Source organism: Lathyrus oleraceus, chromosome 4, assembly GCF_024323335.1.
Source record: "Lathyrus oleraceus cultivar Zhongwan6 chromosome 4, CAAS_Psat_ZW6_1.0, whole genome shotgun sequence".
NCBI lineage: Eukaryota > Viridiplantae > Streptophyta > Magnoliopsida > Fabales > Fabaceae > Lathyrus > Lathyrus oleraceus.
The window spans coordinates 198,463,100-198,488,195 of NC_066582.1; the positions used below are offsets into that span (position 1 = coordinate 198,463,100).

At 41.1% G+C, this 25,096-nt stretch overlaps 2 protein-coding genes across 2 annotated transcripts in view; one reads left to right on the forward strand and one right to left on the reverse strand.

Annotated features, from left to right (window-relative positions):
- The window catches only part of LOC127136651 (uncharacterized), a 29,226-nt gene extending 6,530 nt beyond the window's left edge, over positions 1 to 22,696 (forward strand). Inside the window, exons 2-5 of the mRNA XM_051063189.1 lie at positions 21,534 to 21,601; positions 21,679 to 21,750; positions 22,342 to 22,439; positions 22,498 to 22,696. Coding sequence (XP_050919146.1) covers positions 21,534 to 21,601; positions 21,679 to 21,750; positions 22,342 to 22,439; positions 22,498 to 22,696 — 437 coding nt within the window. The remainder of the gene's footprint in view (positions 1 to 21,533; positions 21,602 to 21,678; positions 21,751 to 22,341; positions 22,440 to 22,497) is intronic.
- Positions 22,697 to 23,624: 928 nt separating this feature from the next.
- Positions 23,625 to 24,272, reverse strand: LOC127136653 (uncharacterized). The gene has a single exon (XM_051063190.1). The coding sequence runs from the start codon at positions 24,270 to 24,272 to the stop codon at positions 23,625 to 23,627; it is 648 nt and encodes a 215-aa protein (XP_050919147.1).
- Between the last annotated feature and the right edge of the window lie 824 nt (positions 24,273 to 25,096).

Genomic DNA, 25,096 nt, shown 5'->3' on the forward strand with positions numbered 1-25,096 from the left:
ATCAAATCTTACACTTGAACGATCTTCGCACTACATCCTAAAATAGACCAAGATGGTCTAGGTAATCTAAAGTCCTTGGCTTCTAAGGTTTATATTGGAAAGAGTAATGCCTAACCATGACTACTCGTGTGACATTATTGATCCCAACAAAACCTCCACCAAGTGAATAGGCTTGAAGGTCAACTTGCTAAGGAATAACTCCACACAAGTCAACAAGACTATTCCATTCTCTTATCATAAGTGCACTCGAGTTAGGGTATAGAACTCATCTCACATGAGACCACCAAGCACACAAGCAATTGATATATATCAAGCAATTCATACATTACAAACAATACAGTCATCCCAAATTTGCACAAAAAATATGTCACAAGTAAATATTAACATACAATACAACAAGCAAAAAGTAGACTAAACCCACTAGGAAGATCAGTTCCCCAGCAGAGTCGCCACTTTTCTGTAGTGGGGTATTCGTTACCTTTAGATTTATTGACTAAATCAAAAGTAAATCATACAATTCGAGTCACCACCGCACTTCTATTTATCCAAAGGAAAGGTTAGAAAGCGAACAAAAACCGAGAAGTTTTATCAAATCAAAAACCAATAAAAATGTTAGAGATCTGGGTAAGGGGTTGGTTATGCAATGGGAAGGTTTTAAGCACCCAAAACATCCTTAGTACTCTAAGGGAGCCCTTTTTGCAAATGTTGTATGGTAGGTTGGTATTTGTGAAAATATTTGTGCAAACATGATTGGGGAGATGAGAAAAGAATATACAAATTATTTACAATTTTGTTGTTTGAATGGATAAACCCATTGCCTACGTACCATCACAAAGGTAGGATCAAAACCTCGTAGTTCGGGGTAAAAATATCAAAATATGGGTGAATTGATTTGTCAAAAGCCTTAAGGTATTTTGTTATCAAAGGGAGAAAACTCAACCTAAACCAACAATCCACCATGTGAGGAGAGCTTCAACATACTAGTGAGGGATCCACCCTATAATAATTATGGAAGACTTATAGTCCAATCACTAAGGATAAGGTGAGGTTTACATCAACCACTATGATAACTCAAACCTATGGCTAATGCTTATGAAAAAGGTTTTAATGAAGGTGGTCATTGGAACCACAAAAAATCATTTGAAGTGAGTTGTATTTACCAATTAGAAGTAATCACAAAAATGAAGTCAAAGTTGACTTAAGATTCAATTCAAAATAAGTATTAATGAAAAGTGTTTGAAAAATCAAAGGCATATGGCCAAGGTTTCTAGTTTTTAAAACAATGTCAATGTTTGCACAAAAATGAGTTTGGCTTGGGTTAGAGTGGAGAGAAGAAGAGAAGGTCTAGTCCTAAACATGCAAAGATGAGAGAAGAGAATAAAACCCTTGGAGTTCCTTTCTTGAGATCATAAAGATGATCCAAGATGCTCATTTCCTTTGGACTTAGCAAGCAACAAGCAATCAAGCAAATATTCAATCAAGCTCCTAGGATCTTCCAATTGGACTTCTGTCTCTTAACTTGGATGCTTATGACAATGGTCCTTCTAACTAGCTCAAGTTTGGAATCCCTATCACACAAGAACAAACAATCAAAAAGTTCACAATGCAATAAGAGGAATGGACAAAGAGAGTTTAGATTAGGGGTCCTTTCAAATCAACTTCAAGATGTAAGCATTCTAAAGGCATGAGGCCTAGTTGGTTTTCAATAATTTTATCATTCTAAAGGCATGAGGCCTAGTTGCTCTTGAAATCCATTAAGCTTAGGTGAGGTCCTAATTCTAAGTCTTTTCTCCTTTTTGCATTGGGTTCACACAAACAAAGACAAAACAAGCACAAGGTAAATAGTATATTTACACAATAATGTGCTCAAGTGAGCAAAAGGCAAATGGCATAAACATAAACATGAGCTCAAGTGAGCAAAGGAAAAAGACAATATGAATAAATGAGCAAGAAATTAAATTTCATTAAAGTAAATTGCAAGAATTAAATGCTTGAATTAAAAGTTAGTAATTAGTAGTTGGTGTTAGTGTGCCATAAGGCAATTTAGCGCTATGTTAAACAATCGTAAATGGACTAATGTAGTAGTCACACCTATCTGAGGTCGGTCAATAAAACTATAGGCAAATAAACACAAGTTAGAGATCATGACTAGTAAGCCAAGCTCATACAACTTGCCATGCCAAAAGAAAAAGAAGGATGACCTTGTATGGATTTTAGGTTTTTTGCTTAACCAAGAAGCAACCTATCTTGGACACAAAGCGATTCACTTGATCTTTGATCAAGTTGAATTTGATTTGGATCAAAGAAGGTTAAGCCTCTCATATGTCAAGGCTAACCACAAATCATTAACTCATTGGTCAAAAGAAAAAGAAGAAGAAAAGAGATGAAGATGAAATGTACAATATAGTGAGATTCGAAACAAAATAGCTGAGCTACAAACCTTTGAAGTGCATCTTTGATGAGCACGATCCAACCAATCTCTTGCTTGCAGCTTGATCTTGAAGTATGGGATGAATGCAAGGCTTAGGAATTAGTGTTGAAGATCAACTGATGTTGTTGAAAATCAAACTTGAAAAAGAGAAATGAAAATTCAAATTCCTTTGGTGAGAGGTTATTCAATTCCAGCAGGATTTCAGGCGCCTTTAGGTTGATTATTGCATGAAGAGGAGGATGTATTTATAGCTGAGCTTGAAGCAATGCAAGGCAATACTCGTGTGCATGAGAATTGGGTCCTCCATGCATGGGCCTGTGCAGGCGCATGTGAGGCCCAAAAGCTGATGCAAATGAATGTTGAACACAAACCAAGTTGAATTGGACGTGCAGATTGAATGGCATTTGCTTGTGTATGAAGTTTCATCATGAAATGCATAAATGGTCACAAATATTCATCTCTCCGAAAGTCCTATTTGGAAAATCCAAACATAGGCATATGAGTAACAGTTGGAAAGGTATTGACATAAGGGACAAAATCTATGTTGGACAAAAATCCATTTGGAGTTTGGAAAATTGTGAAAACTGGCCATGAAGTTCAAGGTACAAAACATGTATTTGAAAATTTTGCCAAAAAGAACCAACTTCAAGCCCTTCTGTTTCAGTGATGCAAGCCTCAAATGCAAAACCCTCCAACATCAAAGTTGTATATCTTTTCAAGACAATCAATTTGAACTTAAAGTTTGCATCCTTTGGGTTTTTTATGAGAAGGTTATGGGCACTTGAAGTTGGACTTTTTCAAGATTCAATGGCTTTGGTCCAAAGTGACCTATAATGTTTTGTATTATCACATGTGTTTCTTTTAGGTCTATGAAACTTTGTCTAACATAACATTTGAAGTATACATCTTAAAATTTCCAATTCAACTGGTCTCACATCAAAATCATAAAAAATGAGTGAGTTAGGTTCTTGGGAAGTTGACCCAAAATTAGGGTTTCAGTCAAAATGACCTATAATGTTTTGAAATGAATGATGACCTTCCAAGTTGAAAATATATTTTTGATGAACACAAAAGTTGTTCATATGGTTCCTAAGAACATTTTTTATCTTGTGGTCATCTTCATTTGACAAACACATAAAATGTTAGGTCTCAGTGGATTTCAAAATAGTCAGATGACTTGACTGGTCAACTTCTCAAGTCCAAACTTCAAATCTTAATGAATGAATGATTGAGGATACTCACATAGGCTCATATATGCATAAAATGATGAATGAAAGAACTTACCTTGATTAAATTTGATCATGGGTTGAGGTTGCTTCATGAGCAAGGCACAGTTGAATTAGGGTTTCCTTGGGAAGCAATCCTCAAGCCCTTTGGTTTATCTTGATCAAATTGACAAATTGAGATACTTGGGAGACACATATGATGATTGAGAGCTTTGGGAACCATTGTCATGCTTGCTTTCATCTTCATTTGGCCACTGTTTACTGTGGAAATTGGTAAACAACCGCTGGTCCTCCCTAGGCCTTAAGATTAAGGGTTACTTGCAGGATCGACCAGTTGATCCTAGGACATGTGCTAGTGCAAGTGTAGCTTATCCAATTCGACGGAATAACTTTGTGAGGAACGACTCCTTACAAAGTATTGAACAAGTGCAGGTTTTTCCACACGAACGGTTTAAACGATGTTATAGCCTGTGGGTGACTCGTGACCGACATCGCTACAGCATTCCAAAGATGTACAGGACGAACACGCTTTTGGTGAACTCTATTATCGTAATAGAATCAGTGTCGACAGCGTAAACGACAAAGTAAAGTGATAACTCAAAAGTAAATGAAATTAAAATTAAATGTTCAACGAGAACAATTGAAAAGTAAGGAAGTTGCATTGAAATAAATGTGGTGATTCACGTACATAGCACTCTTAAAAACTCTTGCTTCCTCGCGCTGGGAAGGATAAGTTTCTTACAAGTGATTTTTAGTACAAGGTGAACACCCCGAGCCCCTCGTGAGATATTCTATTTATACTAAACTAAGGAAACTGCATACAGGCTAAAACTCCTAACAACTAGCAGACGTCGTGCCACACGATCTGCAAACTGTTCTACCCACGTCTTGCAAAACTGCTCCAGTCTCTGGCGCTTTTATTCTTCTTGTAATTGCTAGTCATTTTCTAATTTTAAATTTCTCCCGCCCAGATGTTCAGGGAGACACTGTCTTCTAAGCATTTGGCATGAAAGAAAATTCTTTAAGTCCCAAGCTTCATTTCAGTCGACGAAATGACCTGTCGACCAAACACGCTTCTCCTGTCAGCTTCATCCCTTGACTTGTGTTTTTTCAACTCTTGCTCATCTCAGGCACAACTTCATCCTTTGATGGGGTATAACCCCCAAATTCACAAGACCCTATCACCAATTATGCTTTCAGCATGCCTTAGAGATTTCTAGTGGTAACAAAATGCCCCCCAGAGATGCCATTTTCGTCCGTCGACGTTGGTGAGATGATGGCGTCTTTGAGATGTCAACTTACCCTTCACTGCTTCCACTTTTACTTAGTGGGACCCCTGTTTTCCCCACGCCGATGACGTCATATAATCATGCCGAACATTCCCGTTTTTCCTCGAGACGCATAAAATCACGTCCCCATCACTCACGTCTTTATGACTGAAACGTGTTTGTTATCACAACTGCTTTCTCTCCTCCACGTGTCTGCAGACGTGGGGATATGGGCATACGTGTCGAGGATGGAAGATCAAACGATCACTCTTCTCTGCTCAGGGTTTAACCCCTATAAAACCCTTGTACTTTCTTCTTCTTCCCTTTTTTTCCCTTTTGCTTTAGCACACAATCATCTCCTGCACTCTGTGTAAAAACTCTTCTTCTCCAAAAACTTCCATTTCCTCCATGGCTAGCTCCAGCAAACCCTCTGTTGCTAAACTCACACGTCCTCTCACCATTGACAGTAAGGAATACGTTCTTGAGCCTCCGTTTGCAGAAGAGAAGGAAAAAATCTGGCGCTCTCAGGTATTGATCCCTGTCTCCTTGGCTGACGAACCTTTAGCGTTTTTAGGTCCTCTTCCAGAAAATCGACGCCCTGAGATTACCAGAACAGATTCTTCCCTTTTCCCCTCCAGTCACATCTCTGAACCCTTGGTTTCTGCCCAAAAGCCCGTTTCCCTTCGCTACATCGACATCATAGAAAATCAACCATTGGAAAAGGACAAGCATCTACACCCTTCTACAGATTGCCCGTTGTGGCCTTCCCCAGTCTTGTGGCATGTTGCTAGCTGCCCTCCAATTTTGGGAGAGTTCAACCAACTATTTCCATACCAAGTGTGGCATGATCACGCTGACACTCCTGGATATCGCTACCATCACTGGCCTAAAACCGACTAGCGAAGTCTTCGACTGTGAAGCTGTAGCGCCAATATCCTTGCGGTTTGATGTTGGTGACTCTCGCAAGCCGACGTACAGAAATTTCATTGATCATGATGCCACCTCTTCAGGCCCCGTGACCGACGAAGAACACGTGGCTTTCCTGACCCTCTGGCTATCTCGCTTTGTTTTCTGCTCCAGATCTATGCAGATAGCCAAGCACTTTGCTCTCCTGGCAACTCAACTGCACCAAGAGCGTGATATTGCCCTGGGCCAATTGATCTTAGCTTCTCTCTATGAATCTGTGTCTGAGATCGTCTACCAAATTAGACTCTTTGACCCTGAGAATTCAAAGAAGAAAAATGTGTTGGTCCATGGACCTTTTTGGTTCCTAAAACTGTGGCTCAATGCCACTTTCGCTAAAGATATAGCCCCCTACGGGATGAGAAGGGTTGTGTGTGCCCCAGGGGAACGACACCTTATTTGGAAACGATTGATCCCTCTGACGCCCCTCGACAAAACCTTCCCTGACCTCTAAGTGTTTCGCCTTTTGTTCAACATCATGCTGACTCGTGCCAATTTTCTACATTCTATGGCCCCTTTCAGCCGTCGAACTGAGGGTCCTGCATGGTTCACCATGCCTTTTCCTCCGACTGAAGATGAGCATAGAGATGAAACCTTCCTCATTTGGAGACGTCTTCTGGTCCCTCGATTCCTATCGGCTGAAAGCTCCAGTAGCAATCCTGGCTTAGTGGCTTATCAACCTAACTTGGTGGCCAGACAATTTGGCCTTTGCCAATTTATTCCCAAGTCCTTGTTCTCATCTCAAGAATTACTCACCAATATCCTCTGTGGTCAACCTTGGAGTGAGATCCAGGAGGATCTTGAAACCATCTGGGAAAACCGACCACGACTCCCCTTTGTTCCCTTTCGACCAGCCTTCTTCTGCACCAAGGAATTCGATGATTGGTGGCAGTCATATTTTGTTGTTTATGTTGGCACTTATGAGGCCAAACTATTTGAACTAAATCAAGCTTTTGTTTACTTGCAGGCAAAGTCGACCAAGTGTAAGGCTCTCCATGTCAAACAAATTCGTGCTTTCCAGAACTATTTCCAAGTTGTGTATCGACCAGATAATCTTCGTCGGACCATCTGGGAGGTGTTAGATACCCAAAAGTGCTTGTTTGAGCTATCAAATATGGGCATCTTTCACTCCATTTCCTTGCTAAAGTGTTCGAAACCACCTTTGTTTTTGATGAATTGCAATACAATGATAAACGATCTTGGTACCTTTGATTTGTGTGTTATTGTGCAGGAATTAGGCATGAAATAATAGAAAATGAAGCCACAAGAAAGTTGGCAAAGGGACCAAAGAAAGGATGCATTCATCAGCTTGCTCGCTAGGCGAGGGCTGTGGCGAAGAGCTCGCTAGGCGAGCGCCCAGCGAGAACCCAGCGAAGAGCTCCAGTATTTTACAGTAGCAAACATCAACAAACTCGCTAGGCGAGCTGCCAGCGAAGGGTGTAGCGAACACGTCCAGACTTGGCCAAAAGCGCAGCTAGCACTCACTCGCTAGGCGAGCCATTAGCGAGCTCCCAACGAGCAATTCCAGTAGCAAACCCTCCTAAGCTCGCTGGAGCGAAGGGTGAAGCGTGGGCTTCACCTAGCGAAGGTTTTGTTCGCCTAGCGAACATGCCAATCTGGCAAAGGACATTTCTTTGGGCGCAGGTGCCTCAGGTGCCTCATTTAGGGCTCGCTAAACGAGCCATTCTGCTCGCCTAGCGAGCATGACAGCTCAGTAGCAGCACTATAAGTAGCAAGGGCTACTTTTTGGAGCCATACTTTTGTACTTTTTAGATATTTTTTCCAGCATTGCTCTAGAGATCTTTTGTGACCTAGAAATCATTTCTCTTCATCTCTTAACAATCTTTCACAAAAAGAAGGTGGATTCCCATCCAATCTCGATTATTCGACTCGGATGTTGATCAACCTTCTTCCGAAACTTGTTGACCAAGCTACCATGAAAATGAGTAGCTAAGTTCTTCATTTTGTCAAGGTTAGATGTAGATGATCATTAGCTTTGTGTGTAAATGGGATGATCTTCATTTGTAAACTCTTTAATGGTGAATATATGGTGAAGACTTTGTTTTATTGAAAACTCTTTGTGTTGGTTTATGATCGAGAGATGCTTACCAACTCTTTACCTAGGTTTTCATCCAATCTTGTTTGTTAGCTAGAGATAGTAATGAATGATTTTGTTCACCATAAGGTTGAACCAAAAAGTTGTCATTTTGATAGATTGTGTTAGAGATAAACAATGGATCAAAATGGGAAAACTCACAATGTGTGTTAGAGATAAACACATTGGGCGGACTTTGTGAAATAGTTTATCATCTAAAGGAGTTTATAAGTTTTGTTGATCGAACATATACATGCAAAGTGATCGTCAAACCCTAACTTTGGCAATATTTCTCAAATATTAAAACCAAATCTTTTACCGCATTTTATTACACTTTTATGCAAGATACCGTGACTAAACCCAAAAACCCCCTTGTTACTACGAGTTAAGAATTGAAACAACTGTCGAAAGGAGGTGATATCTCACAATGCCTGTGGAGACGATAACAAAAACCCGACACTTAAAACTACAATCAACAAAATGGCGTCGTTGCCGGGGATTGTGAATTGATATTGCAAGCATCGCAATAGTTGCTTAATTTTTAGCTTTCGAATTTTTGACTTGTGCTTGTAATTTGTTTGGTTTAGTGTGCAGCTTTCGTTTTATGCGAGGGCAGATTCCTGTGGACGAACTTCTTTTTGATCCCGAGATCGAAAGAACCGCAAGGAGGCTGAATAGAAGAACGAGACGAAGGAGGCAACAAGCTAGACAACGACAAGAACAAGGAGAAAGTTCTTCTACCACACATCCACCGCCGTTCATACCTATCATGGAACCACCACCACCGCCCATTTCCACTCCATGTGTAAACAGTCCAAGGAATACTGCTCAGTTTGCCAACCACACGGGAAGGCAAGCCGAGATAAAAACGGGAACTCTTAATTTACTATATGGAAGTCCATTCACCGGAATGGACCATGAAGATCCCTTTTCTTTTCTCACCAAATTTTACGAGATACCATTGGCGGCCGGAGTTGATCAAGCTCAAGAGCTACCGTTGTTCAGAAGATTATTTCCCCACGCTTTGCTCGGCAAAGCAAAAGATTGGTACTTAGATCAAACACCAGCCGTCATGACAGATTGGAACGTGTTGGAAGAGAAGTTCATCGAAATATTTTTCTCCCACAACCGGTTCATGGAATCCAAGACGGCCATCTCAGTGTTTTCACAAGGAACCAACGAATCATTAAATGAGGCGTGGGAAAGATTCAAATCCATGCTTCGGAAATGTAAAGGGCATGGTTTTGATGAATTGACTCAAATCCATATTTTCAAAAATGGACTTCAACCAAACTGCAAGACTTTGTTGGATGCTACCTCGGGTGGTTCTTTATTGTCTAAAAACGCCGAAGAAGCTACAGATATCATAAATCGAATGGCTCTAAATGATCTTCAAAGTCAAAGTACAGGCAACTCTTTAAAGAAGCCGGGAGTGCTTGAACTTGGGACGAACGATGCCATTCTTGCCCAAAACAAACTCATTTCACAACAAGTGGAACTCTTAACGCAGCAAATAAAAGAGTTGAGAGAACCTTCAAAAGCTAAACAAATAGCTTGTTGTGAGCTTTGCAAAGGTGAGCATGACACCGGATTTTGTCCACCTCCCGGGTTCGAAGAAGTAAACTACATGGCAAACCAACGGGACTACCAACCGAGACAACAACAACAACAACCTTATCAACCACATCCTCAAAATCAACAACAACACTTCCAAGGGAATCAAGGGTTCCAACCTAGGAGTAACTATTACCTTAACCAAGGTTATGGGGGTGGTTCTTCTAGCCGTCAAAACCCTCCCCAAAATCCTTATCAACCTCAACAACCGCCGGTCGTAACTTCAAAATTAGAAGAGACATTGACACAATTTATGCAAATGTCAATGGCTAATCAAAAGAGCAACAATGCGGCAATCAAAAATCTCGAGACTCAAGTTGGACAACTCGCTAAGCAACTAGCGGAACAACAACCCGGTCCTTCTTTTTCGGCGAACACGCAAACAAATCCTAAGGAGCATTGTAAAGCGATCATGACGAGAAGTGGGAGGGAGTTGATTAGTGAGAATAAAAAAAGAGATGAGAGTGAACAAAGAGAGGAAAAGAAGAAAAATGAGGAGGAAATATTGGAGGATAATATTGATGGTGAAGTGGGGGAGTGGAGTGAGGAAGAAAGTGAAAAGAACAAAAAGAATGGTGAAGTTGAAAAGAAAGAAAGTGTGAAAATTGAGAAAAATAAGAGTGATGAAGTAATGGGGGAGGAAGTGAAAAAGAAAAGAGCGAGAAGTTTTAGAGTTGCTAAAGGAAAGGAGGTAGTGAGCGCTACTCCAATCCAAAACCTTCCTTATCCACATGCTCCATCTAAAAGGGAGAATGAACGACATTACGCCCGGTTCATGGATATTTTTAAACAACTGTAAATCAACATTCCGTTTGCCGAAGCCTTGGAGCAAATGCCCAAGTATGCCAAATTCATGAAGGACATACTTACAAAAAAGCGGAGGTATACGGAATCGGAGACCATTCTCCTAGATGCGAGCTGTAGTGCAATTATTCAAAGGACGCTTCCGAAAAAAGAGGTTGATCCGGGACGAGTTACTTTGCCGGTTAAAATTGGTGATATCTATGTAGGAAAATGACTAATTGATTTGGGGTCAAGCATTAATCTTATACCATTGTCTATTGTAAAGAGGCTTGGCAACATTGAAATTAAGTCCATCTGGATGACGTTGTAATTGGTCGATAAGTCGACTACCCATCCTCATGGCGTAGCCCAAGATGTTTTTGTTAAAGTCGACAAATTCTTTTTCCCGGTCAATTTTATTGTTATTGATATGGAAGAAGATGATGATGCTCCGCTCATTCTGGGCCGACCGTTCATGAAAACCGCGCGCATGATGATAGACGTTGACGACGGTTTGATGAAGGTGAGAGTCCAAAATGAAGAAGTTACTTTCGATCTATTCGAAGCAATGAAGCATTCAAAAGATAGAAGTGATAGCTTTCGCATCGATGTGATCGAAGAGGCAATTTTGGAGGTTTCTAAGCATATTCATGAGATATCTCCTATGGAGTTAGCTCTTAATGACTCATTTGAAGTTTTCACAGTTGAAGAAGAGCAAGCTCTTGATGAATGCTTAAGGGATCTTGATGGTTTAAACGAACTACAACCGTGGGAAGTTGAGGAGGAAGACTTGAAGAAGGAGGTTAATGACGAAAAAGCACCTATTGAATTGAAAATGTTACCTTCTACTTTGAAGTATGTATTCCTAGATGAGACCGAAGCAAAGTCGGTCATCATAAGCAACCTTTTGTCAAATGATGAAGAAGCCCGTTTGATCAATGTGCTGAAAAAAAATCAAGAAGCCATGGGTTGGACTCTTTCCGATCTAAAAGGAATTAGTCCTTCCTATTGCATGCACAAGATTTTAATGGAAGAGGATTTTAAGCCGGTAGCTCAACCACAACGCCGCTTAAATCCTACTATGAAGGAGGTTGTTAGAAAGGAAGTTGTCAAGTTGTTGGATGCGGGAATGATTTACCCAGTTTCAGATAGTCCATGGGTTAGTCCTGTGCATGTGGTTCCGAAGAAAGGTGGAATTACCGTGATCCGAAATGACAAGGATGAGTTGATCCCTACTAAAGTTGCAACGGGGTGGCGAATGTGTATTGATTATAGGCGATTGAATACCGCAACTCGAAAAGATCATTTTCCACTCCCGTTCATGGATCAAATGCTCGAAAGACTCTCGGGGCAACAATACTATTGTTTCTTGGATGGCTATTCCGGGTATAACCAAATTGCGGTTGACCCGGCCGATCATGAAAAGACGGCTTTCACATGTCCGTTTGGAGTTTTCGCATACCGAAAAATGCCCTTTGGGTTGTGCAATGCACCGGCGACTTTCCAAAGATGTGTGCAAGCCATTTTTGCCGACCTTATTGAGAAAACAATGGAAGTCTTCATGGATGACTTCTCGGTATTTGGTGGTTCCTTTAGTTTATGCTTGGCAAACTTGAAAACGGTGCTTGAAAGATGTGTGAAGACCAATCTTGTGCTTAATTGGGAGAAGTGTCACTTCATGGTGACCGAGGGGATAGTGCTTGGCCATAAAGTCTCTTCAAGAGGGCTTGAAGTTGATCGTGCTAAGGTTGAAGTGATTGAAAAGTTACCTCCTCCGGTGAATGTGAAGGGAATCCGAAGCTTTTTGGGGCACGCCGGGTTCTATCGGCGCTTTATCCAAGACTTCACAAAGGTAGCTAAGCCTTTGAGTAATTTGCTAGCTAAGGACCAGGTATTTCTCTTAACCGATGAATGTTTGCAAGCTTTTGAGACTTTGAAAGAAAAATTGGTTACTGCTCCAATTATAGTCGCTCCAAATTGGAATTTAAATTTTGAGCTAATGTGTGATGCGAGCGACTATGCAATCGGAGCGGTATTAGGCCAAAGAAAAGAGAAAAAATTTCATGCGATACATTACACAAGTAAAGTTCTTAATGAGGCTCAAATTAACTATGCCACCACTGAAAAAGAATTACTTGCGATAGTGTATGCGCTTGAAAATTTTAGGTCTTATCTTATAGGGTCTAAAGTCGGAGTGTATACCGACCACTCGGCGATTAAATATTTGCTCACCAAACCGGATTCGAAGCAAAGGCTCATCCGTTGGATCCTCTTGTTGAAAGAATTTGATGTTGAAATCAAAGACAAGAAAGGATCGAAAATTTGGTGGCAGATCATTTATCTCGCTTAGTAAATGTGGAGGTTACCGCTTCAGAGAAGGAAATCCGGGAAGAGTTTCCTGATGAAAAACTTTTTAAAATTCAAGTTAGGCCGTGGTTTGCAGACTTTGCGAACCACAAGGCTAGTGGTTTTGTGCCTCCCGACCTAACTTCGAACCAAAAAAGGAAGTTTCTTTCGGATGCCAAGTATTACGTATGGGATGACCCGTATTTGTTTAAGTTGGGTAGTGATAACCTTTTAAGGAGATGCGTTACTGGCGATGAAGCGCAGAGCATCCTTTGGCATTGTCACAACTCGCCTTACGGCGGACACTATAATGGGGTGAGAACGGCCACTAAAATCCTTCAGTCAGGATTTTATTGGCCCATTATTTTCAAAGACGCACATACCCATGCGCAAAGTTGTGATAGTTGCCAGAGAAGCGGTGGGATTGGTAAGAGAGACGAGATGCCTCTCCAAAACATCCAAGAAGTCGAAGTATTTGATTGTTGGGGCATCGATTTTGTAGGACCATTCCCACCCTCTTATGGTAACGAGTATATGCTTGTCGCAGTTGATTACGTTTCTAAGTGGGTTGAGGCGATCGCCTCACCTCGGGCGGATGCGAAAACGGTAATAAATTTTTTGAAGAAAAACATATTTTCCCGTTTCGGAACCCCCCGAGTGTTGATAAGTGACGGAGGGTCACACTTTTGTAATGCACCGTTGGAAAGCATTTTAAAACATTACGGTGTATCACACAGAGTGGCAACTCCGTATCACCCACAGGCTAATGGGCAAGCCGAGGTCTCTAATCGTGAGATTAAGAGAATTCTCGAAAAAACTGTGTCAAATTCGAAAAAAGAGTGGTCACAAAAATTGGACGAAGCGTTATGGGCATACCGTACCTCCTTTAAAGCTCCAATTGGGCTCACTCCTTTTCAATTGGTGTTTGGTAAAACTTGCCATTTGCCGGTCGAATTGGAGCACAAAGCCTTGTGGGGTCTGAAATTTTTAAAATTTGAAAAGGATTTGGCCGGTGAGAAAAGGAAGGTGCAACTGCTTGAGTTGGAAGAGATGCGCAATGCCGCATATCACTCAAGTTGGTTGTACAAAGAAAAGGTAAAAAAATATCATGACAAAAAGCTTCGAAAGAAAGAATTTGTGCCCGGACAGTTGGTCCTATTGTTCAATTCCAGGTTGAAGTTATTCCCCGGAAAGTTGAAATCAAAATGGTCCGGGCCATTTCGGGTCAAAGAAGTGAAGGAGTACGGAGCTATTGTCATTTAGGACATGGAAAAGAAGGAGAGTTGGACCGTTAATGGCCAATGTTTGAAGGTTTATCTCGGCGGTCATGTGGATCGCGAGAGCTGTGCTATTTCTTTGGATGCTCCTCTGTGAGCATCGCACCGTCGAGCCTATCCGACGTTAAACAAGCGCTTGTTGGGAGGCACCCCAACATTATAAGTATTTACAGTTTTTCTGTGGTGTCGTATTGGGATTCCAATTGTTAAACCTTGCTGAATGTACCAGGAATGCTATATTTGAAAAAAGCACATGCTGTCATGCTCGCTAGGTGCTCGCTAGGCGAAGCAGTAGCGAGTGGATTCGCTAGCTGCTCGCTAGGCGAAGCAGCAGCGAGGGCTGCGTGGCAGCACTCATTTAATTCTCAGCAGGCCACTCTTTTGGGCCCATAACCATTTTTAAAGTGTTGCACTCACGAACTCTGAACTCACACTCACAAACACTCTCTCACATTTCATCTAACAACTCTAAACCCTAACATTGCATCCCTAACCTCCTGTGCATTTCAAATTCAACAGATCTCAAATCAGGTTTGCCCCTTCTTCATTACTTTCTGTTTCCAATTGCTTGAAATTTCTGAACATGAGACATTTAGGGTGAAGTTGGTGGTGTGGGAATCTTTAGGTTTTGCATGTGGGTTTAGAATTACATGTATCCTAGAACGATTCTTTGCATGATAAACCATTTTGTTTCTGAAAGGGATACCATGAGACTTAGGTTTTTCTAGAATTTGGTTGTTAAACATTGCAGAACCCAAAAACCCGTAAGATTCGCTAGCAACTCGCTAGGCGAACCAGTGGCGAGCATTCGCTGCCACTTCGCTAGGCAAAGCAGCAGCGAGCATGACAGTTGTTGGACTTCTGGTTTTGCTTTCTAATCTGTTTGTGTTTGTGTTGTTTCCTCTCTCTGTCTGTGCAGATGGAATCCAGGTCCGGAGCTTCGAAAAAGAGAAAGGGCGGGAACACTTCCCGTCCCGTACCAATACAATTCGACACCGACAAATTTGTCGGGCCAAAGCAAGCCGCAAGATATATTGCTTTGGAAAAGCGAAAGATTTTGCCGGAAAAGAGATTTTTAATCAACCTTGAAGGCACGAACCGAACATTCGCCGGGTTGATTAACAGCAAAAAGTGGGATCGGTTAATATCCCCCCTGGAGCATTACGATATCGCAACAGTGCGTGAGTTCTACGCGAACGCACTGCCGAACGACGACGAGCCATTCACATGGACGTCTAGAGTGTTCGGCCGTCCTGTTGCGTTCGATCGGGATGCAATTAACCGTGTCCTGGGTGAACCGCTCCATCTGGGAGCCGAGGAGAGAGACACCTACCACAAAGATTTAAGGCTTCACCGGGATACTGATGCGATTTCTGCTGCCCTGCTTTTGAAAGGGAAATCAGTTGAGCTGAACCTGTAACACCCTTCTAAAATACCCCAAATATTTAATAAAATAACAACAAACATATCAATCAGAGTAATTATTGCAGTTAAGGGTGTCACACAACACTTCACACATTTCACCATAACAATCAGTCATGCTCATTATTTAATTCAACATAAACACTTCTTGCAAAATACGCAGCGGATAGAATCAACCAACCATTCAAAACATATAACGTTTTACAGGTAAAAAGGTTCAACAATCAACAATAAACAATTAAAACATCCCGTCCCGATGTTACATCTATCAGAGCACGACCCACTAAGTAGACTACTCTAGACTCCAAGCACTCGATTCTACTCAATTACTGCTCGTTACCTGAAAAATAATTGTAAGGGTGAGTTCCTCAATCGATATAACAAACATTATAAATTATCATGTTATGTTAAGTAAATTTACACGTTAATCACCCTAATCATATCATGCATTCAGTAACGGCACATCAACTCAAATATCATACTCAATAACAACGTAAAATGCAACTCAATAACGACATAAATTGCAACTCAACAACAACAAAAAATGCAACTCAAATGAGACTCGACTCGTCATGCATGTGGTACCATTCGGAGTAAAACTCCCAACTTAAAATCATTGCCAGTTTAGTGGGCATCAAGGCATAAGCCTTCAACTTTCAACTTAAAATTTTGCCAATCCAGGCCAACGTGGTGTGAGCAAAGCTCCGATTTTTGCCAATCCAGGCCAACGTGGTGTGAGCAAAGCTCCGACTTAATGCATATGAATGTACATGGCATACACGACTTTACAATTCCGACAACATAATAATAATAGCAACACAACAAGGTTTTCAACATAATCAACTTATAATCAACTTTGGCTCATCAAGCCTACAACTCAGTATTTTCAACAAAATCAACTTATAATCAACTTTGGCTCATCAAGCCTACAACTCAGTATTTTCAACAAAATCAACTTATAATCAACTTTGGCTCATCAAGCCTACAACTCAGTATTTTCAACAAAATCAACTTATCAACATATTTGTATCAACACTTCATAACATCAACTCAACAAAATTACTCATCAAAATTAACGATAATAGACCAATCCCCAATTATGTTCACAACATTAAAATACCAATTTTTCTGATTTCCAACAGTGTTAACCGGTTAACGCCCTGGGTTAACCGGTTAACGCAGGATAAAATACACTTTCTGGCAAAACGCAACAGTGTTAACCGGTTAACGCCCTGGGTTAACCGGTTAACGCAGGCAAAACAGCACATTTTCACAAATTATAACAGTGTTAACCGGTTAACACCCTGGGTTGACCGGTTAACGCAGACAAAACAGCAGTTCCTGCGCTAACACAAGGCAGAATGCAGAGTTCTCCGCATTTTCCGCCGTTGGAGGACTTCCGGACCTCCGATTCAACTTCCGTAAAAAGCTATACGTTCGGAAATTCACAACTAACCCAAACACATATTCAATTACAGCCTAAACACAGTTTCATCCAACGTAATTTTCCAGCATTCATAATCCCAATTAGGGTCAATTCAACGGCTATCACTTCCCATGACATGTTAATCTATAATACCCATTAAACGACGATAAACCCCCCTTACCTGAACAATCCGGCAAATCTTCGAGCTTCAAGCTTTTCCGTTCTTCAACCTTTGCTCTCTAGCTCTTCCTCTTTGCCCTTTTCTCCACTTTTCACTTTTCAGCCGCTTCTCTGTCTCACGTGAAAACTCTTTACCAACAATTGAACCCTTTTTCCTTATTCCAACATATATATATTTTCCAAATAATTATTATTCCAAATAATAATAATAATAATAATCCAATAATTCAATTTATTTAATTAAATTATTAAATATATTATTAACTTAATTTAAATAATCCTCTTATTTAATTCGGGGTGTTACAGAACCCATCTGGGGTTCCCATGAGATACCATAGGGAGGACATGATTCCCTTGGCTCAACTGATCCTTTTGTTGGTTCTTACAAACATCGCACCCAAGTCTCATACTTCTACCGTGCCGATCCCAGTGGCACACTTGGTACACAGCATCCTCACGAACGTCCAGATTGATGTGGCGAGGATTATTGCTTTTCAGCTGAAGTCCGTGATTGAAAGCGGGCTAAAGTCGGGGGCACGAGTGAATTATCCCCTGGCTTTCCCTTGCCTAATCATGGCTTTGTGCCTGCAAGCAAGGGTGAGGCTATCCTCTAGGGGTCAAGTAAGGATCCTGCCGGCCATTGATGACCGATACGTGGTCAAGTATTGCAAACCGAAGAATGTAAGAAGTAGTTCAGCTGCTGAGGTTACCGGGGCTTCTGATGGTCCTGGTACTTCTACTCTAGGATCCGATCCTTTCCAGCAGGCTGTTTGCAACTACAACTGGGATTGGATGGCGGCAACCCAGCGCGCCATGCTCGATATGCACGATTCTATGCAGCTGTTACAGTTGCAGATGTGCGACCCCTCTGGAGAGCATTCTATGATGACACGTGAGCAGTTTCTGCAGCACGCTAGCTGGCCTGTGGACAGGCCTGTGTTTGGAGAGGGGACGGGTGTTGGTGCGTCTTCTGGTGCTGCTGATGTAGATGATGATGAAGATGATGATGATGAGGCTACTGGTTCTGAAGCCAGTACTGATGAGGGTTATGAGTCCTTGGAGGGCTAAGTTTATTTTATTTTTTATATTATGTTTTATTTCTATTGTATTTTGATGTTGGTTATTTACTTTTGGGGTGTTTTGTCCCCCATGAACAATTTTAAATTTTGAAGTAATGTTATTATTTATGTTTTAAATTTCGTTGTTTTAATAAATTTTTGGTTGGTTGAGTGTCAAACCTTCTAGATTGGTTGCTCCTCAAAGAAGTATCCAATGAAGGTGCATCCGAGCTTGGATGACAATGATAAAAATAAACAAGTGAATAATGCTAAGGTACATGGTTACCTCCGGCTAGAATTTTAGAATGCATTAAGAACTTTACTCTTTTTTGTAATTGAATATTGTCTTTTTGCAACATAATTGAATGAATGTTTCATCTAGGACTTAAAACCACAAATTGTGAGGAAACCTCCATTGTACACTTAAATGCTGGATTCTAATAAGCCTTGTTGATTCATTTGATTCATGCTTTGTCTTTTATTATTGTGATTATGTGGAAGCAATTAGAAATGATCAAGGCACTTGTTTTCTATCGAGCACAACCAGTTCCAAATGCAACTTACCTGTGAGCAAAGAGAGTATTCGTTAACCCCTTTGAGCTTAAACAGTTGAATCTCAGCTTGAAATAAAGCGAGATTTCAAAAATCTTTTTTTCTTGAAACCCGGAAAATTTTGATAATTGTTCTTTTGTCGTAAAAAGTCAAGAGCATTCACTTAGGGTGAGTAAGAAATAAGTTGGGGAGAATGAAAATTAGAATCGGTAAGTGCCACAACTCTTGAAAAATCGAGCAAGCATAAAATATATATATATATATATATATATATATATATATATATATATATATATATATATATATATATATATATATATAAAATATAGAAAAGAGAAACATCTGTTTGTAAATATGATGTGAAAGAAAAGAAAAAAAATAGAAAAAAAATGAAAATGAATGCTTGCTTGGAAGAAAAATAGTGAAAAACAAAAATTGAGTGGTGAAATAAGAGTTGTGAAGGTTTCAAATGAGAAATAAATGGAACAAAGTTTATATGTGTGAATAATGTACAGTGAATGTCTCTTTTGCATCGGCAATTTCGTTTTCAATGGCCTTAGAAATGACCCTTGTTTGTTAACCTAACCAAGCTTCAACCGAAAAGTCCTCAGTGATCTTCGTGCTTCCACATTACCATTTATAATTGTTAGACATTGTATGAATTGAATTGATTTCTTCATTGTTGTTGGAGAGTGAGATTATTCCCGCGGTTGCAAACGCGTAATTTCTTCAATCCTTATTCGAAGAGGAGAGATAGGGTGATTCATTCAAGATAATATTGTTGTGGATAGATACATATTTCGCATTGCTACTAAGTTTTAGTTCTTGTGTATTATTTTATTCTAACCGTTGGAAATTTGTATCTGCTGATTCGCTTGTGTTTGAGCCATTTTATCCGATTTCGGAGAAACCTTTTTCTTAATGCAAATCCTCTTGTCCTTCAAGAGGCATACTTTGCTTGAGGACAAGCAAGAATCTAGTTGGGGAGAGTTGTTAGATACCCAAAAGTGCTTATTTGAGCTATCAAATATGGGCATCTTTCACTCCATTTCCTTGCTAAAGTGTTCGAAACCACCTTTGTTTTTGATGAATTGCAATACAATGATAAACGATCTTGGTACCTTTGATTTGTGTGTTACTGTGCAGGAATTAGGCATGAAATAATAGAAAATGAAGCCATAAGAAAGTTGGCAAAGGGACCAAAGAAAGGATGCATTCATTAGCTTGCTCGTTAGGCGAGGGCTATGGCAAAGAGCTCGCTAGGCGAGCGCCCAACGAGAACCCAGCGAAGAGCTCCAGTATTTTACAGTAGCAAACATCAACAAACTCGCTAGGCGAGCTGTCAGCGAAGGGTGTAGCGAACACGTCCAGACTTGGCCAACAGCGCAGCCAGTACTCACTCGCTAGGCGAGCCATTAGCGAGCTCCCAGCGAGCAATTCCAGTAGCAAAACCTCATAAGCTCGCTGGAGCGAAGGGTGAAGCGTGGGCTTCGCCTAGCGAAGGTTTTGTTTGCCTAGCGAACATGCCAATCTGGAAAAGGACATTTCTTTGGGCGCAGGTGCCTCATTTTGGGGCTCGCTAGGTGAGCCATTCTGCTCGCCTAGTGAGCATGACAACTCAATAGCAGCACTATAAGTAGCAAGGGCTACTTTTTGGAGCCATAATTTTACACCTCCATACTTTTGTACTTTTTAGATATTTTTTCCAGCATTGCTCTAGAGATCTTTTGTGACCTAGAAATCATTTCTCTTCATCTCTTAACAATCTTTCATAAAAAGAAGGTGGATTCCCATCCAATCTCGATTATTCGACTCGGATGTTGATCAACCTTCTTCCGAAACTTGTTGACCAAGCTACCATGAAAATGAGTAGCTAAGTTCTTCATTTTGTCAAGGTTAGATGTAGATGATCATTAGCTTTGTGTGTAAATGGGATGATCTTCATTTGTAAACTCTTTAATGGTGAATATATGGTGAAGACTTTGTTTTATTGAAAACTCTTTGTGTTGGTTTATGATCGAGAGATGCTTACCAACACTTTACCTAGGTTTTCATCCAATCTTGTTTGTTAGCTAGAGATAGTAATGAATGATTTTGTTCACCATAAGGTTGAACCAAAAAGTTGTCATTTTGATAGATTGTGTTAGAGATAAACAATGGATCAAAATGGGAAAACTCACAATGTGTGTTAGAGATAAACACATTGGGCGGACTTTGTGAAATAGTTTATCATCTAAAGGAGTTTATAAGTTTTATTGATTGAACATATACATGCAAAGTGATCGTCGAACCCTAACTTTGGCAATATTTCTCAAATATTAAAACCAAATCTTTTACCGCATTTTATTACACTTTTATGCAAGATACCGTGACTAAACCCAAAAACCCCCTTGTTACTACGAGTTAAGAATTGAAACAACTGTCGAAAGGCGGTGATATCTCACAATCCCTATGGAGACGATAACAAAAACCCGACACTTAAAACTACAATCAACAGGAGGCCGCGGTCAAACTAAAGGAGAAAGTAACCGACGGGCTCCCAAAACTTAAAATCCCTGGTTACGCAAAAGACAAGTATCTTTACGCCCTTCACTTTGGAAACCTCAAGTTCCCTCCTTTGCCATCTAGCCCCTTGGCTTTGGCCTTTGGCCATTTGGTCCCGGAGTGGTTTTATTGTCCCATTTCACATGTACAAAATGCCTATAAGAAAAAGGCCGACAGAGTGGTCCCGACGAAGCATTATCTTCCTGACTACTCAAGGCCACTTCATATTGATCCTCAATATGTTAGCGTGTTCGAATCCACACAACTTGGTAACACTTTTCTAGAAAGTTAACACCTCCTTTCAGCTGGATTTCGTCGCTCACTTGTATTTCTTCTGTTTGTTTGCAGCGATCCCTCTAGACCCTATGGATCCTGCTCCTGCCAAAGAACCTACTCCTTCGACACCAGAGGCACAGGTTTAACTCTGACTGGGTTGTTGTTCCCTTTAACCTTTTTGTTTTTTATTCTTAATCGTCATTTCCCCTTTTTACAGGCTGCTCCTGAGAAATCTTCTGATGATGATGAGCATCTTATTGCTCAAGTTTTGAAAAAACCCAATTTTTCGGTATGCACCTATATGAAGCAGTCTCATTTACTCCTGTGATTTTTTAAGGGAAACACTACGTGGTCTCTAATCTCTTACTTATGTGTAGGGTCAACCACGTTCGAAAGACCCCACTATCTCTTCTCACTCCAAAAAATCCAAAAAAACACAAACGCTCTACCGCCACATGATCTGAGGTATTTCTTGTTGGCTTGTCTGATCTTCTGGCTAGAATATCTGCTTATAACCTCTCTTCATGTCTCCAGCCAACTTCCCAGCATAAATCCAAAAGCCACCATGGCCACAAAAGGAAGAAGCATGACTCTCCCTCTAGGAGTGACGAAACCAAGAAAAAGAGACACCATAAAGTGCCCACTCCAAAGGCTCCTGCTATAGATGCCGACACCATCGTGGTCGACACTTCCATTCTTAACAAGGCCCCTGATCCAGCTGTGGGGGCTTCGTAGTCGACCAACACCTCCACTGCTGCTGTCTTGGGAAAAGAAAATCCAGATGTCGTCTCCCCTGCGTCGACATAGGTAATCGCTTGTTTTCCTGTCTACTCCCTTGGATTGTTGTACTTCTCTTACACACACCTTTTCCTTACAGCAGGCTGATGCTTCTACTGAGCCGTCTCAACCCGTTGCCGACTATACTCCTTCGTCGCCGGTTTCTTCTCCAGCTCACCCACTACAATCTGTCAACCGCTGGTGAGTTCATTGGCTTCCCTATCTAAATTAGTGATAGTGACTCTGACTCCGTCACTAGTCCTGCAATGTATACGGATTCCAATTCGACTAGTTCTGACTCTAGTCTCTCTTCAGCTTCCTTGCCTTTGCAGGATCCAAGGGGACCAGTGGGTGTCGACACCAATAAGAAACCACCTTCTCAAACTACTCCTCCATCAAATGCTTCTCCTTCTTCTCAAACTACTCCTCTATCGGCTGTTTCTCCTTCATCTTTCTAGGGGCTGGCGATAAAGCCTTCTGCCTTAGAAGAAATTGCTAGGCTCCGTAACCTGGTGAGATCGCGTGATGATTCTTCTGACTCTGAGCAGCTTCATCACTCTGGCAAAATGGGCTCTGAGGCGACGAAAACCAAAGCTTTGATGGACAAAGTTTGCCTTCACGCCTTGAATCCTGACCTCCCTTTTGTGCTCATGCATGAACCTGTTGTCGGTCTAGAGATCTTGCGTGTTTTAGCCCAACTTAAAGATCTTCAGCTTTCAGAATATACCAAGCATGCAACGGCCGCTCTAGAACAACTCCTGGTTCCCATGTTGCGCCATATCGACAGGGTTAGGGAAATTGAATGCCAGATTGCTTCTACTGAGGCCTTTGTAAAGGAAAAGTCGGAGTTGGTGATGAATGCTGACGCGGAGGTCACCAAACTGCTGGGGACCATGGAGGAAAAGAACAAGGAGTTGATCTCCAAACAAACAAGGGCCACTGAGATACGCCAACAGATTGATGCCCTTCGGCATCAAATTGCTACTTTGGACAATGAGCTGGAGTCAATTACCAAGGAGGAGTCGTGCTTTATCAAAGAAGTTCTGAAACCTGCCCATGCCATTGTGGAGCAAACCACCGATGATGCCTTAGCGGTAGCTGAAGAGCTTTCAACTGTTGAGAAGCAGCTTGAACAGCTTAAGGCCCAGGCCGACACCTTGGAGCCTACGTCTCTGCATTACAATTTTGAGCTTAAATCTTTTCAATCCAAGTTCGGCCAACTTTGACCGCTTTTATTATGTGCTATTTTTTGTGTAATGTATCAACAATGGCTTCTTGCCACTTTAAAGTTATCATTCTTATTTTAGCACTGTGTATTTATTTTCTGTGCCTTTTGTAGCTGATTTCCAACATAGTTTTCTCCAACATAGTTCATTCGACAATCATTTAGTCTGTCAAAATCTTGACCTCTTGAAGGAGAGGCCTATATTTTTTCAAGTACTTTCCATTCACCCTTAGGATTCGCCTATCTGGTGCCAACTCCTCGACCTCGTAGGCGTTATTAGAAAAAGCCTGCAAAACCTTAAATGGTCCTTTCCAATTAGGGGACCATTTACCCAAAACTCTATCATTTCTATCCATAGGCAAGATCGCTCTCCAGACTAGATCGTCGACAGCAAACATTTTTCCTTTCACCTTTTTGTTGTAGGCTCTGCCGACTTTTTCTTTCTGCCTTCGTAAGGAATCCAAGCCTAACATTCTCTCCTCATCTAAGTCGACCAGTTCGTCTGTCATCATGCTCCAATAATCTTCAGAAGGTATTTCATATTGCCTTTGGGTTCTGACTGCCTGAACCTGAATCTCTACTGGCAACACTACGTCATGCCCATATACCAGTCGAAATGGAGTTGTACCAGTTGCTTCTTTTGGTGACGTTCGACATGCCCACAAAGCTTGGTCTAACATCTTATGCCAATTTCTTGGCTTCTTGCCTATATGTTTCTTTATTAGGTTGATGATCACCTTATTTGCAGCCTCAACTTGGCCATTCGCCTGTGCGTAATAGGTGGTAGAAGTCAGTAACTTGATTCCCATTTCTTTTGCAAAATCTTGCACTTTTCGACCAATGAAGATTGACCCCTGGTCAGTTATGATTGTTTCTGGGATGCCAAATCTACAGATGATATGACTTTGGACAAAATCTATCACATCCTCTTGGTCTACATTTGTTAATGCCACGGCTTCGACCCATTTTGTGAAATAGTCAATACCGACCAAAACATACATTTGTTGTTTCGACGAGGCTGGTTTTATTTCTCCTATAACATCCAGTGCCCACCCTCGAAAAGGCCAGGGCTTAACAATTGTATGCAACTCGCTTGCAAGCACGTGCTCTTTGCCCCCATGCAATTGGCATTCCTGACAGCTTTTAGCAAATTCAATGCAATCTTTCAACATTGAAGGCCAATAAACTCCTGAGCGCATCAAGAGCCATTTCATCTTCAAACCTGCTTGATGCGCCCCACACGCTCCACTATGTAAGCTAGACACAGCCACGTATGCCTCGCTTTCTCCCAGGCATTTTAGTAACACTCCTTCAATTGTCTTTTTGAATAATTCATCGTTCACCAAGACGTAACTAAGGGCCCTATACTTTATCTTTCGATCTGTCGACCCTACAGGATTGCGTAAATAATTGACTAGCGGTTTACGCCAATCACTTTCCCCCTCGTCGTCGACGGTCATAATTTCAAAATGATTTTTATCTACAGCTCCCAACTTCATAATCGATAAATCTGATGGTGATAACAATGTCACTCGTACTTTCTCTCTTACTTGGACCTCTTCATCCTGGTCTTTCGACGCTTTGTACCCCGAAGCCTCCTTGTCGCATTACGCGAAAAACCGGCGGGAAACAA